Below are 15,596 nucleotides of genomic sequence, written 5' to 3' on the forward strand. Positions count from 1 at the left end.
CCCTGCTCATTCCTTCTGGTCTATACTGACAGATAGGCTTGGCTTTCCTTCGTTTCCTACTTCTGGCCTTGCTGTGCCACAAACCCTTTCACCCCACCATGTTAATGAACAGGAGTGAGATCTTATTTTTCAAATCTGCGTGATAGCATCCTGTGTGTTGCCATTGTGTGGTCAGACTCATAATAATTTAGTGTGGAACTAACAGTTCTCAAATGACGTATTTAATCATATATGAAAATAGAATATCCTGTTTTTAAACAAAAAGTAATAGAATTTTTGACATTGGGTCTTTCTCTTTTTCCTTGGAATTGGAATACAGTGTTGACATTTACAGTGGGAAGGGGCACACACTCCTTTGAAGCTGGAGGGGGTGAGAAATAAATATTGGTTAGCAATATGTCTAACTTTGGGGGATTGCACAGGGCAAATATTCTAAGAAGTGCTTGGAGATGAAGCCCTTTGAGAGATTTCCCAGATATAACAAGATGGTACCTTCCCCAGAGGAAGTCTGGCAGCTCCTTTATCTATAGTGTGGACTGATGAAGTGTCCTCCCCGTGGGTGGGGAGCAAGGGTGGTTGTTCTTTTTCCTTCAAATTCAGAGGAATGTGTGAATCCATGTGCAATCATTTGGTTTTCCAACTTCTTCACTAGGATTCTGTCATACAGTCTGAAGGATGTGTACCCTTTAGAGGCAGACGTTTGCCTACATAAGTATAAATAAGGGTTGTGGGCATGTAAAAAGATCAGTTCTTCTTTTGAAAACTGCACACACACAGCTCAACTCTTGCCAATAGGTTCTGTGCACTCCTTCCCTCCAAATGATAAAGCGGTTGAGTTTTGTACGAGAGTATTTGATGGGAACTATTTTTGAAACTTTCAATTCCTGTTATATTTATGGGTATAATGCCTGTGTTTGAGTATTTGTATACTGAATCAAGAGAAAGTGTATAATCATTAAATAGCCAGATTAGCCTGGTATACCTGGCGACAGACCTGGCCAGGTGGTCTGTTACCCAACAGGCATTAAGCAACTGCCTGAAGTTCGCTATGGGCGGGCTTGTTCCTGTTTATTTATGGAGCAGCCTGCTGCATTTCCTACTGTGTGTTTCTCTTTTCTACATCAGTATGCACGTGGCGGGGGGGGGGGGGGCAATAAAAATATCCTTTTCGCCACTGTCAACATTCCTAACTCATTCTCCACAGACTCATTCTCCACATCCCTCCCAGGCTCCCACCTTTTCTGGTTTTTTCTCAGGCACTGCTTTCTAGGGTGGGGGTGATAGTAGTCCTGGGGACAGCATCGGGTTCAGCAGGGGGAACTTGACTGAAAGGCAAATGGCCAGAGTTGTGGCTCTCAGATGAGTTTGCTCTGTCCCCCTGGAGTAGAAGAGACAGGAAAAGTGGTGGGGAAGAGAAGAGAGTGGGTGGGCATCACTCTGGCCAAGAGCAGGTGAACAATTGTGTTAGTGATCTGGACCTTGTGTCAGCCGACCAACGGGAAAGGAAAAGGGACATTTTCACGTAAAAAGCATTTCTTTTCTGAAAACGTTAAGGACACATACAATTAAGAATAATTTTATTGACTTGAAGTTTCTCAGTGGACTGAGCCAAGGTCTGCAGATTGGAAGCACTCTCCTGTATTTCCAATATTTAGTAACATACAGCAATGGGTTATATTCTGCCTGCTCTCATGGCGCGGAGGAGTATGGGTGACGAAGGCTTGTAATGTCCTTATAAAACATTAAGTTTAAAATTCACCTTGATACTATAGCAGATATGCTATGCTGGGAATTATTTGGGCAGATAAAACTCATTTTGAAGTGGAATTTGGTACTAAGACTCAACGCTAAGAGTTTTTTGTTTGCTTTAGTAAGTCTGATGCTATATACAAATGTAACAAATTAATGTGTGTGCATAGATTTTAAGAATTTGCAGTATAGAGAAAAAAGTGGGAGTTTGCTAGAGATAAAAAGTACTTAGGAAAAAATATGACGAGAAAAAAAAAAAAAAATTCTGGGCTCTTCATATTGCTGTGTTTTTGCTCCACCTGGTGGATCTTGTTGAAAGTGTTGTAAGTCTGTGTTAATGAAAAGAATTAGACCCTCGGCAGTTCCTCTAACATAGCAAGAAGAATCTCTTTGTTGATGACAAAATACTCTGGTGTTTAGACTTTTTGTTCTGTTCTTTTATTGCATTGAAAGCAATACATATATTATTTAGAATATATTTGGCCCAATGTGTACTACAACCTCATTTTAGAAAATTTTGAAAAAAAAATCGTCACATAAAATCTCACTACACAGAGTCGTGGCAGCATTATGATTATTTCTAAATCATGATATCTGTGTTTTGTTTGGATACAGCCTTATACTCCAAAGCCACAGCTGACCTGGAACTTGCTGTGTAGATCAGACAGGCTTCGAACTTGTGGTACTATTCCTCGAAGCCTCTGCTCTTGTGGTGTGCTCACTAGAAGAGATCCAGTTTGCATTTTTTATTTATTTAAAAATTTGTGGAATATTTCCTATTAGGCCAAAGAATGATGGTGGCTATCATGCTGAATATAATTATTTTTGGATGAATACTTCTCAGGCTCAAAAGGGGTGGTGTGTCAGTGTTTCATTGCGAGTCCTGTCTAAGATATAAGGTTAATCGAGATCAGGTGCCTTATGAATTCATGGGGTTGGTGAAGTCTGTTGCTTGCTAGCCCTACACAGATTGCTTTCTCTGGAAATCTTAACAATTCAGTTGTGCTTTGATCATCTTATTGTTTTCCTTAGGTTATTTTTTTTTTTTTAATCCTTTAGATTCTTACAGCTCTGCAACAGAAGGTGAAGTTTTGAAAACAATGTCTCCATATGCAAGGGATTTGGAGACCTTTTTATTGTCTTTAAATTGTCATTCATAGTCCTCATTAGCATTTATTGTTGCAAGCCTACAAGCAGAAAATGTGAAATTGGTATGTCATGAATAGCCCCACAGAGCTCTGGAGCCCTCTGATTTTGCCTGCAGTGTGGTGTGGGCTGGGCTTTGAGGGAAAGCTGTCCAGATGGCTGCCTGCTCACAGCAGAGCTGCGGGTTTTTGTCTCTGGTGCCGAGAGGAGGGGAAGTTCACTGGAGCATACGCCATCACCCTTGCATTTTAACAAAACTAACTAGCCATTAGTCAAGATGGGAAGGTGGTGGCATTGAGACAAAGGTTTTTCATAGAGTGCTAGAGGCCTCGTCACAGGGATGGGGCAGAGCAGTTACGTACCTTCCATTTTATCCCAGTGGATTTGTGGTTAGGAAATGTGATGGAAATGGAAATGGTATCTTATCTGAAGATTTGTATGCAAATAGATCTTTTGAAGATCTTTTAAATCGGAACATAATGATTTTATTTGAAAAGAGAGTCAATAGGGCTAGTAATCTACTCTATGGGTTAAAACTGAAGTGTTTTTATTTAAAATCTAGAAAGAAAAAAGAATTTAAACCACTTTTCCTGTGGAGAGATCTACTTTTAAGAACATTAGTGGGTTTAAGTTTCATTTACATATGTGAATGTTAAAGCAGTTTCCAGAGTTTAGGTTTTCTTAAGTATTATATTTGAAAGTCAAAAGTTGTCTATTACCAAAAGTATGTAATATATTGTAATACTATGAAGACACTGTCACTACTATAAATAAATAATAATAATTACAAATAACAGGTTCTATTTGCTCCTAGAAATTATCTTTCTTTCTCTTTCTTTTGGAGATAGGGTCTTACTATGTTGCTCTGACTGTCCTGAAACTTGCTATGCAGACCAGGCTGGTCTTAAACATCCAGAGATCCACCTGCCTCTCTCTCCAAAGTGGTGTTATTGAGGGTTGGCATCACCGTGCCCAGCTGGATAATGCATGTGGACCAGAGCCCTAAAATCAAGTATATTGCTTCAAAAATTGTCAAAATGCCAGTGGTGGTGGAGGCAGTGGTAGTGCACCTTTGATCCCAGCACTTGGGAGTCAGAGACAGGCTGATCTCTGAGTCTGAGGCCAGCCTTGTCTACAGAGTGAGTTCCAGGTCAGCCAGGGGTACACAGAGAAACCTTGTCTCGAACCCCCACCTCAAAAAAAACACCCCAAAACAAAACCAAGCAAACAAAGTATGTCAAAGTGATTGTAAGTGCTACTTCATTTTATAAACATGGTTAAGAGGGGGAAAATGTCACAGAGACTAGCTTATTAGGAAGACATTACTGGCTGAAGTTATGTTTAAGGCTGAAAGTTTCACATTAGTTTTAGAGCTCATTGTTAACCTATATAAGCTAATAGAGATACAAAAGTCAAACCGAGTTGAGTATTAAGACGAAGGTGAAGTGGAAAGGTTGTGTTGTTACCATCTAGTTCCCTGCCTCCCACTGGCCGAGTAGCACAGAAGTTCACAAAGGACCACATGGTATGTTCTCCACAGGATGGAGGGGCCTTGTCTATCTAGTTGCAATTGATCCAAGCAAAACAGGCCTTTCTGCCTCTGTAATGTCTGTATAATCACTTATTAAGACAAGCTTCCTCTCTCCAGCATGTTTCCTTTTAGTCCATCGCATCTTACTGCTTAGCACTTAGGCCCTCTAGGACAGCCCCAAAGAACCTTTGACCCCATGGTGTTTATACACCCTTCAGAGTCTTAAGATGGCAGTCACAACACTGCTCTTTTGTCAATTAAGCAAAGTTCTTGTGGTTCACTTTCTGGATGCCAGCTGACAGTTGAGGAAGTGCAAACGCTTGCCAATCATTCCCCTCAAAGAAAACACTAGAAACTGTCTGACTGTGTCTATCTCTTTACAGCAGGCAGTTACAGAAAAGATGACAGCTCACCTCTCGCTGTGATGGAACACTCAGTGAACTTTGTGACCGATTTTCTATCCCACTCATTTCTTGGTGGTTGGCTGTATTTTATGTTATAGCCTAAAACATACACCACTTGTTTTTCTTGCAGACAAAGTATAATTGGACTTATCTTTCTCAGGAGACAATCTATTATGGCCTTTATTTAATACAGTCTCAAATGTCTTTCAGTGGCAGAAACAAATTAATGTACATTTTTACTGGGTGTTGTATCTATTTAATCAACTGTCAAAGTGATGAGAAGTTAGGAAATCGTCCAGAGAGGTCCATCTCCCTCCACCCAACAGCTCACACATTAGGTAGGTTTGCCCTGTCAGTGGGATGCCTTTAGAAAACACTAATAGCTTCCAGCTGGGTGGAAAATCAAAACCTTTGGGGTCTGACAAAACTAGAAGATTTGAATTTGAAAGCAGAGCTAATGCCTCCATTTTATTTTTTACCACTCGCCCATAAAACATTATTTTCCAATATGTCAGCCTCATTTGGTGGCCAGTGGTCTGAAATAGAAAGTGGAACAAGCAAGCGGAGAAATCTGGACATTTGTGAATCCGCCCTTTCAAGCTGGTGTGCCACTTTGTGGAAGGGTCTCCCTGAGAGCAGGGGGGTCTTAATGACCATTCATCAATGCTCGTTGGCTGATCATTGAGTGCCTTCTCATTCAGTTTATCAAGTCTTGCACATAAAAAGTCAGAATAAACCTTATTCAGCTTTGTTAAAGCCAACTAGAAGTAAAATGCTCCATTTGAACCCATTTTGCCCTTGTTTTTTCACGTTGTTAATGCAGCCCTGCTTAAATGACTGCCTTTATTGGCCCGGTTAGAATATCTGAAACTATTAATTCTCTTGTATTGAATAGCTGGTGGCAGGCCAGAGCAGATGGGGTAGGAAAGTATTTGGTTGGGTGTATTGCTTTCAATTAGGATCAATGAGGTTCCAGATCCTCTGTATTAACTCACTTAATACCCACTGTGTGCAGGCACAGTGTATCACAACAGTCTGCAAGAGGCAGGGAGGGAAGCTGAGGAGGACCTGGAAAAGCTCCTGCTCAAATCTCTCTTCACCAGGGTGGAGGTCTCTCCTGTGCTGCAGATGATGCCACTGGATGGCTGTTGTCTGTGGCTGAGTCAAATCTGAACAAAGGGAAAAGTGTGCTATCGTGCTGGTCTACTCTGGAAGGGGCACAGCACTGTGAAGTCCAGAGCACTGTGATGTCCAGAGCACTGTGAAGTCCAGAGCACTGTGACGTCCAGACAATGAGTATACGAAGTCACAAAACCTACTCACATGTTTTTTTCTTAATGTGTCCAGCATTTCATTACTGGCTAAATTTGCTGATTTTGATAGTGATAATCTAGACAACTCTCATTTTAAAACTGCCTTTAAAGAAGTCTTTTTACTAAATGGAAAGTTATGTATTAATAGCCATGACTTTTCTGAGAAAGTGCTTAATTGATCATTAATGTATTCTTTGTTGTTTTGAATATATTTTAATTTTATAAACTATGTGTTGATGATGATTCAGGACAGCGTTTTACACTGGAGAAAACTTTCCCAATACATACTTTGATTCTTCTTTTTGTTGTTCACCATTCACCTATGTAAATGCATTCATCATGCTATTGATTGTCTATTTTTATTACACAATTTGGATGTTAGAGATCTTGGCTCCTCGTACTCTTTTTATTAAGGGGGAAGTTATTTCTGTCTAAGTAACTGTATCTATACATATCCAGGTTTCCCAGTTCAGGGAGAGATGCCAAATGGAGCTGCAGCATTGCCTGTCTCTGGGTTAAAGAAGGGGACAGGCTCCTTGAGAAAACGCTGAACTTGTCTCAGATGCACGTTCAGCCAGACCCTTTTTGCAACCAGACTTCTAGGTGAGAATCTCCAGGGATCCAGGTTTTGTTGACATGGATCAATTTAAAGTGGCAATTACTGTAGTCAGATAACAGCTTAAAAAGCCTTTTTACACACAGAAAAGATACATAATCACACAGCATATGGAAGTTCAATTTTCTGAGCTGTGGTTTAGGGACTTGGAGTGTACCGATATTAAGACCCAGTTTTAAAACTAGATATCATCCAGTTTTCTTGAAGTATATTGTAGTTTGTCATATGATTTTTTTATTTTAGAAGTGATTCACTGTGAATATTGATGAAAGGTTGGGTGTCCCACTGTGAAAATGTTTTCTTTCTAACATAGGTATAGTATTAAAAAAAAAAATGTGGTGTGTAGCATTGAGTGGCTTTTAAAAAATACTCTTTTAAAACTGAAAATCTTCAGATCCAGGATTCTGGATTCCATAAAGGCCCTTATGCCAGCACTTAATTGATGATCACACTCATGCATGCTCTAACACTTTCTGTCACAAGAATGCTTGAGCTTGGTGCTTAACCGAACTGAAATCCATTACACAGAACCTCATTACAAGTGACATCTAACTAAGATGAACAAAAAGATTGGCCTCATAAATAGAGTGTAGTATACTATTAGTGACAGAACAGAGTAATCATTATGAATTGTAGTCTTTTTACAAGTTGCCTCTGACAGTGATGGATTTTTGAGGGGTTCACTGGCTGAAGCAGCCCTTCTAGGGTACAGTGTTCAGGAGCTGTAGAAATTCTTATTGATCGATGCTGTTTCTCAAGGATGATATATTTTTTGTTTGTGCAGTGTGTGTTGTGTGCTTGTGTTTTGGAATACTCTTGGGCAAAGGGTTAGGAAGACAGTAGGTAGAGGGTAGAATCACTGCCTGTTTGCAGATGGGGTCTTTTAGAATTTCATGAAGGCAGCAAGGAGGGGGTAAAATCAACTTGACAAAAGCTTTAGAGAATGTCAAATAAACCAAGGATGTGTTGATCACTGCCAGAATAGCAAGAGTTAAAGGGGCCGATCCTGTCTTCATGGTCAGTGAGCTGGCTGGTTGGTCAGTCCTGAGCAGAATTGTTTAGTAGAATTCTGTGTGTCTAGTGGATTGGATGTGCATTGGGAAGGTAGAGCCTGAGGGATCGACCACCACACGAGCCCGGTTGTTGAAACAAACAATCAAACAACACAGGCAGGGAAGAGTTGTGAGTGTGAAATTGTAAAGAAGAGTTTAGAGGAGAATGATATTTTTCTTCCGCATTTTTGTGTGTTTAGAAACAGGCATGCAAGGCAGACAGGCTTGTGTTTCTCCTAGTGGCAAGGATGTTTTACAAAGGACTAAAGAGACTGCTGGGAAGAAAATAGCCGGCTTTAGATAAAGCCCTGTAACAAAGGCTCCTAGTTTTATATATCATGGTGTCCATTAAAGCTTAATAGAGAAGAGCCCATTGAACCAGGCTGGGTATGTGCTATTCATGGTCAGGATAAACACTTAAGGGTGTGCAGAAAAAAAAAGAAAAATAAAAAATAGGAAATCAGGAGGGCATGATTGTTCAGCTTTTGAAAGGGCTTTGCTATGCAGATTTTGTTTTTGTCTCCTGTGGATCACTATGAAAAGTTGAGGTGAGTGAGCTGAAAATGTTTGGAGCGTCTCAACATGGGATCCCAGGAGATCCGAAGCACTACAGTAAACTAAAAATGGTTGGATTCTGCTTCTAAAAGAGTGTTCTGTTTTACACATGCTACCAAGAAGCTGATGAAAGAATACTCCTGATACTTTGTGCCTGACGGTGAGCTGGCACAGCACACAGTCTTACAAGATGTTTTTAGGTTGTTCGGGCTTTCCAGATCAATAAAAGAGCTTTGTGGTCTGCCCTTGTTTGTTTGAAACCGTACTTCCCAGTAATGCCTGTTAAAATTAGAAGAGGAAGGAAGCCTTGCAGCGTGAGTTGTAGGGGCCAGGTCAACATTGCCATCTTTTGGCAAGATAAGGGTTAACTTTGAGCTGGGAAGTGGGGGGGTGGTGGTGAATGAATTATTCAGCATTTAGCTTATCTTTCTGCATTTTACTTTCTGCTTTTGGGTGCTCTGGAACTGGGGTGGGAGGTGGAGTGGAGAAGGGGAGGCAGGAGCTGTGATACTTTGCACACACGTCCCTGTCATTGTTCTGCCTGAAGAGACAGGGCTGGGTTCAAGGCCACATGTGCTCCTGTCATCCTCCACATTTCTGCTCCAAGTGCAATCCGGAGTGTCAGCTCTCCATCTGTCTCTGGCTGGCAGGCGCACGCGCCCAGCTCCCTGCCTCGGGCCATGCCGCCCCAGCCCCTCTGATGGCCCTCCTCTCCACCGCCCCGCACATTCCAGAACAGGAGGCATGAGCCCGCATCTCGCTCCCTCTTAACACAGAGTTGCTTTGAGTGTGTTCCACGCTGGATTCCAGGATGCCTGGTGAGTGAGCCCTCTTTTCTTGCAAAGAAGGAAGCTTTACTTTCTATAATGCATGGAAAATATCGACTGCCCTGCCACTACTGTATTGGATGAGGGCAGGGAGAGGCTGTGGGGTGATGGAGGTGTGATTGGGAGGCAACATAATGAAAGCTACCGAAATCTGGATGTAGGGGTTCAGGATCTGGAGAGGTGTGCCTTTGAAGCTGAGGGGAGGGACAGAGGTGGCTGTTTTGGCCTGAGCAGTTTACACAGGGGATCAGTTTCACTGAGAAGTGTTGTCTCTGTTCTGGGTTTCAGGACTGTCATCTGCACTTTTTATGTTGGATATTTGTTTGTACAGAGAGTTTTTAGATTATGGTAGAATTCTGGGAGAAGGTCTTTGAAGAGCTGTTTACATCAAAGAAAATGAAGGAATCTTTGGCACTGGAAGGCATTTCTTGCCCTAAATCATAGCCCTTAGATGTTATCATATGAATCTGGTCATTTAGAAGAAGTATGCTGGATTAGTGGCATTCTTGTGTCCCTGGAAATTTAGTGTATGACAATTTCTCCAAAAAATATTATCTTTGGAGACTGGAGTGCTTCTGTGGTTGCTGCCAGAGAAGGTTTTGCTTGTGAAGCCTGGTGTGGAGAAGGGCTGTGTCTACCCTCTAAATTGTCCTGTGCCGAATGCAGAGCGGATAAAGGCAGGGCACACAGAGCTCTTCCAGCTGGCTGATGTGTGCAGATTATTTGGGTAGGGCAGGCAGAAGAGGCTTGGTCAGAGTCTGCACACCTCCCAGATGGTGTTTTGAAACATTATCTGCCAGTTTTCTGCAGCCACAGTTGTGTGTGGGTATCGTCAGTTGTTTGAGAAATGTTTTCCCTTTAGGATACATACGTCTCAGAGTCCGTTCTCATCATTATTGACATGTGTGCAGAAAGGATGCATTTGTCCAAGACTGTACTTTCTCTGTTGTTTGAGGGACTAGGAATGCATAGAAGCTGAAATATGGGAAACTCAATTTACCAAAAAGATAATAGCCGGGGTCTTAGAAAGGTCAATTTAACTCTTTAAGTTCTCATTTTATTTGTATGCACCATGTAACTGAAGAAGAAATGTACCCTTTGTATATATGTGGAATTGGTCGAATGTGCCTGTGTTTTACTTATTTTTTTATTTTACCAGATCGTTGGAGCACAGTTCCATGTAAATTTTACAATTCAATTGTCCTTTGTTTTTATGCTCTTAATAGATGAGTGTTACATGATATAGCAGCATCCTCCAGAGTCTGTGGTATTTAGGTAAAACAGAACCAAAGCCTCTTGTGTATGATACTAGGGGATGGGGACTAGTTAGGGCCTCTTCTTATGCCTTACATGACTGTTAAAGTAATCTTCAAAGCATTGAACTGTACTTAAGGCCTTGTCATTGCAAGTTGGCTTTAGTGTTAAGTTGTTAATATCTGACTGGTTCTGTATTGGTGTTCTGCAGTATGGGTTCTCTCTCTCTCTCTCTCTCTCTCTCTCTCTCTCTCTCTTGTTCCCTCTCTCCCTTTCTCCTTCTCTCTCACCTTCCCTCATTCCCTCTGTGTTAGACAACCTTGTACTCAGATGCAGAGTCTATCAACAACTGTGACTGTGAGCATGCTCCAGGATGGCCATACTTGAGCAGATCTGATGCTTGGCTATTTTTGACACCCATCTGTATTATTATTTTTTAAATCTAGTATCAGATGGACTACCTCTTAATGTGTTTTTTAACATATTTTAGTCCATTCGTATATATTTATATTAATGGACATTTTTTTAAGCCGTCTTGGATGTAGCTTTGCATTTTTAGTAGAACATTCTGTGTAGAAGTTTAAAAGGAAAGATATGTTTGTATAACCTGGTATCACTATCTTTTTTATTGCCTACACATTTCAATATCAACTTTCTAATTTATTTATTAGTAATTCAAGTGTCAGAAGTGATTCCTTGTCTCAGACTTGATGTAATAGTCTTCAGATCTAAGATGTCTCTTATGAGGCTGAGATCACTGGAAACAGATGTGCAGACTCCAAGCTTATTCAGGCACACAACATCCTGGGAGTGGGCAGGTGAAGAACAAGTTTTAATTTAGGCTTTGGTCGAACTGTTTTGGGAAAAGAACACTCCCTCCTTTCGTTAGTTGTTGATAACATACTGTTACAAAATGAGTTATGAAAAGTCAAAGGAGGTTGTGTATGCTTTGGAGAAATAAACTGTTTTAAAGTTACTTAACTCACTTAGAAGGAAATATGACTTCACTGCTTGTCACTTTTCTTTTTTCTTTTGACAAGCTGACCCTTTTGTATAAGAGAAGGAAATATGTTCTTATAGAAGTCTGGGAGACCTTGGTGTTATATTGTTTCAAAAGAAAGGAACCTCAAGTTTTCTGAAACATTTAAATTTTTGTCAGTCTTTGTGTACTATTATCAAATAACATGCATTGACCTACAGAATGCGTTCAGGACTGTTTCCTTAAAAGGACAGTAAGTTAGCACAGTCCCCGGAGCCCAGAAATAGTGCTGTTCTTTCAGAAGATGGCTAGCGTTAGGTCAGACCACCCTTCTCAATGGTCCTGCTCTCCAGATGTGCCGGGAACTTTTTTTTTTAAGTTCAAGTTTCCAAAATGGGGGAAAAAAGGTTTGTTTTGAAAATCTGGTTTTACTTAAGACATCTCCATCCTGGAGTGCATTTCATAAATTGCCCACATATTTTTCCTAGCAGAGAACTTAACTGGCTGTAATTTTTAACACATGGCCACATCATGTGATATTTTCAAAACACTTACACATAGCTTTGAGAAGGTCCCTGCAGAAATGATCCATCCTCTCACAGTCGGCCTATTTTTTAACAGCATATCTGCATTTTCCATTTAGGAGAGCTATATATTATTAGCTTACATTTTTGGGTAGTAAAACAGTACATTGCTGATTGTAAAACATGGACTTTATTATCTGCTGAAAATTGATTTGGCATTTATAGCCACTGTGTACTAGACTGTTTTTCTGTTTTTAACATCAATGCTTGCAAGCGATGATTTGTGTAAAAAAGAAAAAAAAATTCAAAACAAAACCAGAAGTGAAATTACCAGGGACAGACAACTGTTAGTGCCCTTGTAACTGGACACTGGGTAATGCACCCGGTTGTACCTGTATGCTTGAGGAGATGTATGCAAATCCTATTCTGCACGAATACAGGGGACAGACAACTGTTAGTGCCCTTGTGACTGGACACTGGGTAATGCACCGGTTGTACCTGTATGCTTGAGGAGATGTATGCAAATCCTATTCTGCACGAATACAGGGGACAGACAACTGTTAGTGCCCTTGTGACTGGACACTGGGTAATGCGCCCGGTTATACCTGTATGTTTGAGGAGATGTGTGCAAATCCTATTCTGCACGAATACAGACACTGCACTCATCTACCGCCGCTGTTTTACCGTGCGAGTCGGCTTGCCATCCTATTAGACTGACTCTTGCCTTTCAAATAAGCCTCATGACAGCTATTAAAAGAAAACTATATGAGCCGTAATTGCTCAATTATAAATGTAGATTACGCAGATATCACTCCTTTGGAGCAGAAATCCAGAAGTTTCCACTTCTATTCAAACCCTCTCGCTGTATGTGTTTCTCTTTCAAATTCTTTTTCATTCATTTTTCTCAGTACTTGGCCTTTCAATTCTATATATTTTAAATAACTTGAAAGTGTTTATAGTTTATTTCCCTGTATACAGTCTACTAAAAAACATTTTTGATCTTTTTATTCTGAGAGAGAGAGAGAGAGAGAGAGAGAGAGAGAGAGAAAGAGAGAGAGAGAGAGGAGTTATTTATAATTTCTGCAAGTTTCATAGACAGGGAATTGAGGTAGAGGCTACCAAAGGTTGTTCTCTGTTGCTTGGAGACTTTCAGGGCAGCCTGGCTACATAAGAACCTCTTTCGGAAACAAAACAAAGCAAATAACAAATAACCCACGAAAAGACCCAATTGTTCATTTTCATCTCGTAAACAGCATTTACTTAGTGGGCATTATGTAGTCTACTTACTTACAATCTCCATGCTGATAACTGATGTTTACAGAGATGATGTGGTAATTCTGATATCTGAACAGCATTCTGGGTCATCTTTAGAGCTAGAAGATTTATCTAGCAAACATTTGGTTTAGAGAGGCTGAAACTGAGGCTCCCACAGGTGAAGGGCCCTGTCAAGTCAAAGACTCCCCCTAGTCCTCTTTCTTCCATGCTGCTTCTCAATGCTGCTTTACTGAATCATGTTAACACGTCATAGCCAGGCTCTCTGTTTTGTTTCTACCCCCATCCCCACCCTCATCCCCACCCCCTCCCCCAGCCCTAAATCATTCTTACTTGTGGTCTTCCCTCCTGCTTGAGGATTGTAGAGTTCTGTGGGAGAAGTTTCCATGACCTGGAACACTCAGCCTGTGCAGCAGTGTGCCTGTAACTTTATAATAGTTTGGGAAGTAGGAGCTAGATATGGTTCATTGTGAGAATGTTTGGGGGCAAAATCTCATTATTTAGCCCAGGCTGGCCCCAAACTCCCAGAGATCCACCTGCCTCTCTCTCTCCCCCAAGTGTTGGGTTGAAAGGCTTGCAAAAATATGACATGGCAGCCCAAAAAGGGAGGGGATACTTGCACATGGCTCAGAAAGCAAGTCAGGTACCAGAGATAACTGGGGGTCCGTCCTTCTGTTCAGTGTGTTTACGGCCTTGGGCTCTTGTGTTTGAAATGAGTGGATCATGGGTGTGGGGTCCTGAAAAAGACCCAGAGGTGAGAGGCTCATACCATACCTGCATTAGGAGTCAAAGACTTCTAGGGGGGAATTTAATCCTCATTACAAAGCTTGTGTGTCTCCCTTCTTGCTCAGGAAACTTAACAGTTTTGGATGTGTTGCTCTTGTACTAAGAATGGGATATTCTTGGTTGTTTCACTGAATTGTAATGTAATTCTTTTTTTGTTTTGTTTTGTTTCGAGACAGGGTTTCTCTGTGTAGATTTGTGCCTTTCCTGGATCTTGCTCTGTAGACCAGGCTGGTCTTGAACTCACAAAGATCCACCTGCCTCTGTCTCCCAAGTGCTGGGATTAAAGGCATGCGCCACCACCGCCCGGCCGAATTGTAATTCTTGAGTGGACGAAGGATGTAGTATTTCAGGAAGCAGTTTCTTTGTGCCGTCACAGTTCTTTGGTATTTAACTGTAGCTCGAGGAGTAAGCCATTAACTTAAATGACTCATAACTTGAGAACAATAGATGTCACACCTGACCAAGTAACAGTTTGATCTGGCTGGCTTTCTCAAACAGCTGTTTGCATTAATTAATATTAATGTAAATGTGCTTTCTGAGAATGTCTAGCTTAATTATGTTTTTCAACCTATAGAGTTACAATCAAAGGAATCAAGCAACCTTCTTAATCTCAGAGGGAACTTGCAAACTACTGTTTCTAAACACACTCCATCTCTGACAGAGGCAAAGAGCAGCCTGCGATTGAAAGCCTCTGTGTGTCAGGGTGGGCTCTGCACAGGCCTTCTCATTTCTTTCACACCTCTGCAAATGGTTCTTCTCACCAAGTGAGCTGTCTGAAATCTGACATGCAGATAAAGGAAGCAGCTTGCCCAGGGGCAAGTAGATGATGTTAGATGGGATTCCCTGGGCTACCTGCTAAATTTGGATCACCTGTTTTCTCCTTGAGAGGAATAGACTGGCTGCAACTTGACAGGGGTGTGCTTCCTAGTGATGGAGGCTAGAGGAACATTAGAAGGGAAATGTTTGAGTTAGACGAACAGAGGCAAAGAAGGTATAGTTTATTTTTTGTTCTTTCTTTTTCTTCTTTCTTTCTTTCTTTCTTTCTTTCTTTCTTTCTTTATTTATTTATTTATTTATTTATTTTTTGACATAGTGTTGTATGTAGCCCAAGGTGGCCTGGAACTCCCTGTGTAGCTGAGACCTGCTCTCAGTCCTCCTGACCCTATACCTCAAGAGTTGGCATTACAAGTGTGGTCAACATGAGGAACTTAAGGAAGCCAGTGTTTCTGCTTGCTAAAATTAATGGCAGAAAACATCATTAGCTTCAATTACGAAGAATGATCTTGGCTAAAGTAGGGTAGGCTCCTGCTGTTCCCAGTATCTCCCCATTCCTCTTTTTCTTAAGTAAGAGGTTTACTTATTTTAATCGTCTGTGTGTTTTGCCTGTGTCTGTGCACATGAGCATGCATGGTACGTGCAGAGGCTAGAAGAGGGCAGTAGATCCTCTGGAATTCGAGTTACAGATGGTTGCGAGCTACACTGTGGGTGCTGAGAACTCAACCCTGGTCCTTCATACTAGTAGCATGTGCTCTTAACTGCTAAGGTGTCTCCATCCTCACCCATTTCTCTTGAAAGTACAGTGTGAGTA

At 41.2% G+C, this 15,596-nt stretch overlaps 1 protein-coding gene across 7 annotated transcripts in view; it reads left to right on the top strand.

Annotated features, from left to right (window-relative positions):
• Runx1t1 (RUNX1 partner transcriptional co-repressor 1) overlaps window positions 1–15,596 on the top strand; it is a 150,644-nt gene that overhangs the window by 32,101 nt on the left and 102,947 nt on the right. Inside the window, exon 1 of one of the 7 annotated variants that reach the window (XM_036178173.1) lies at window positions 8,857–9,184. The exons of the other annotated variants lie outside the window; for them this stretch is intronic. Coding sequence (XP_036034066.1) covers window positions 9,178–9,184 — 7 coding nt within the window. The 5' untranslated portion in view covers window positions 8,857–9,177. Of the gene's footprint in view, window positions 1–8,856; window positions 9,185–15,596 lie in introns of those variants that run through there. 7 annotated transcript variants of the gene reach the window in all.

The sequence above is a fragment of the Onychomys torridus genome, chromosome 2 (assembly GCF_903995425.1).
Source record: "Onychomys torridus chromosome 2, mOncTor1.1, whole genome shotgun sequence".
In the NCBI taxonomy this organism is placed as follows: Eukaryota; Metazoa; Chordata; class Mammalia; order Rodentia; family Cricetidae; genus Onychomys; species Onychomys torridus.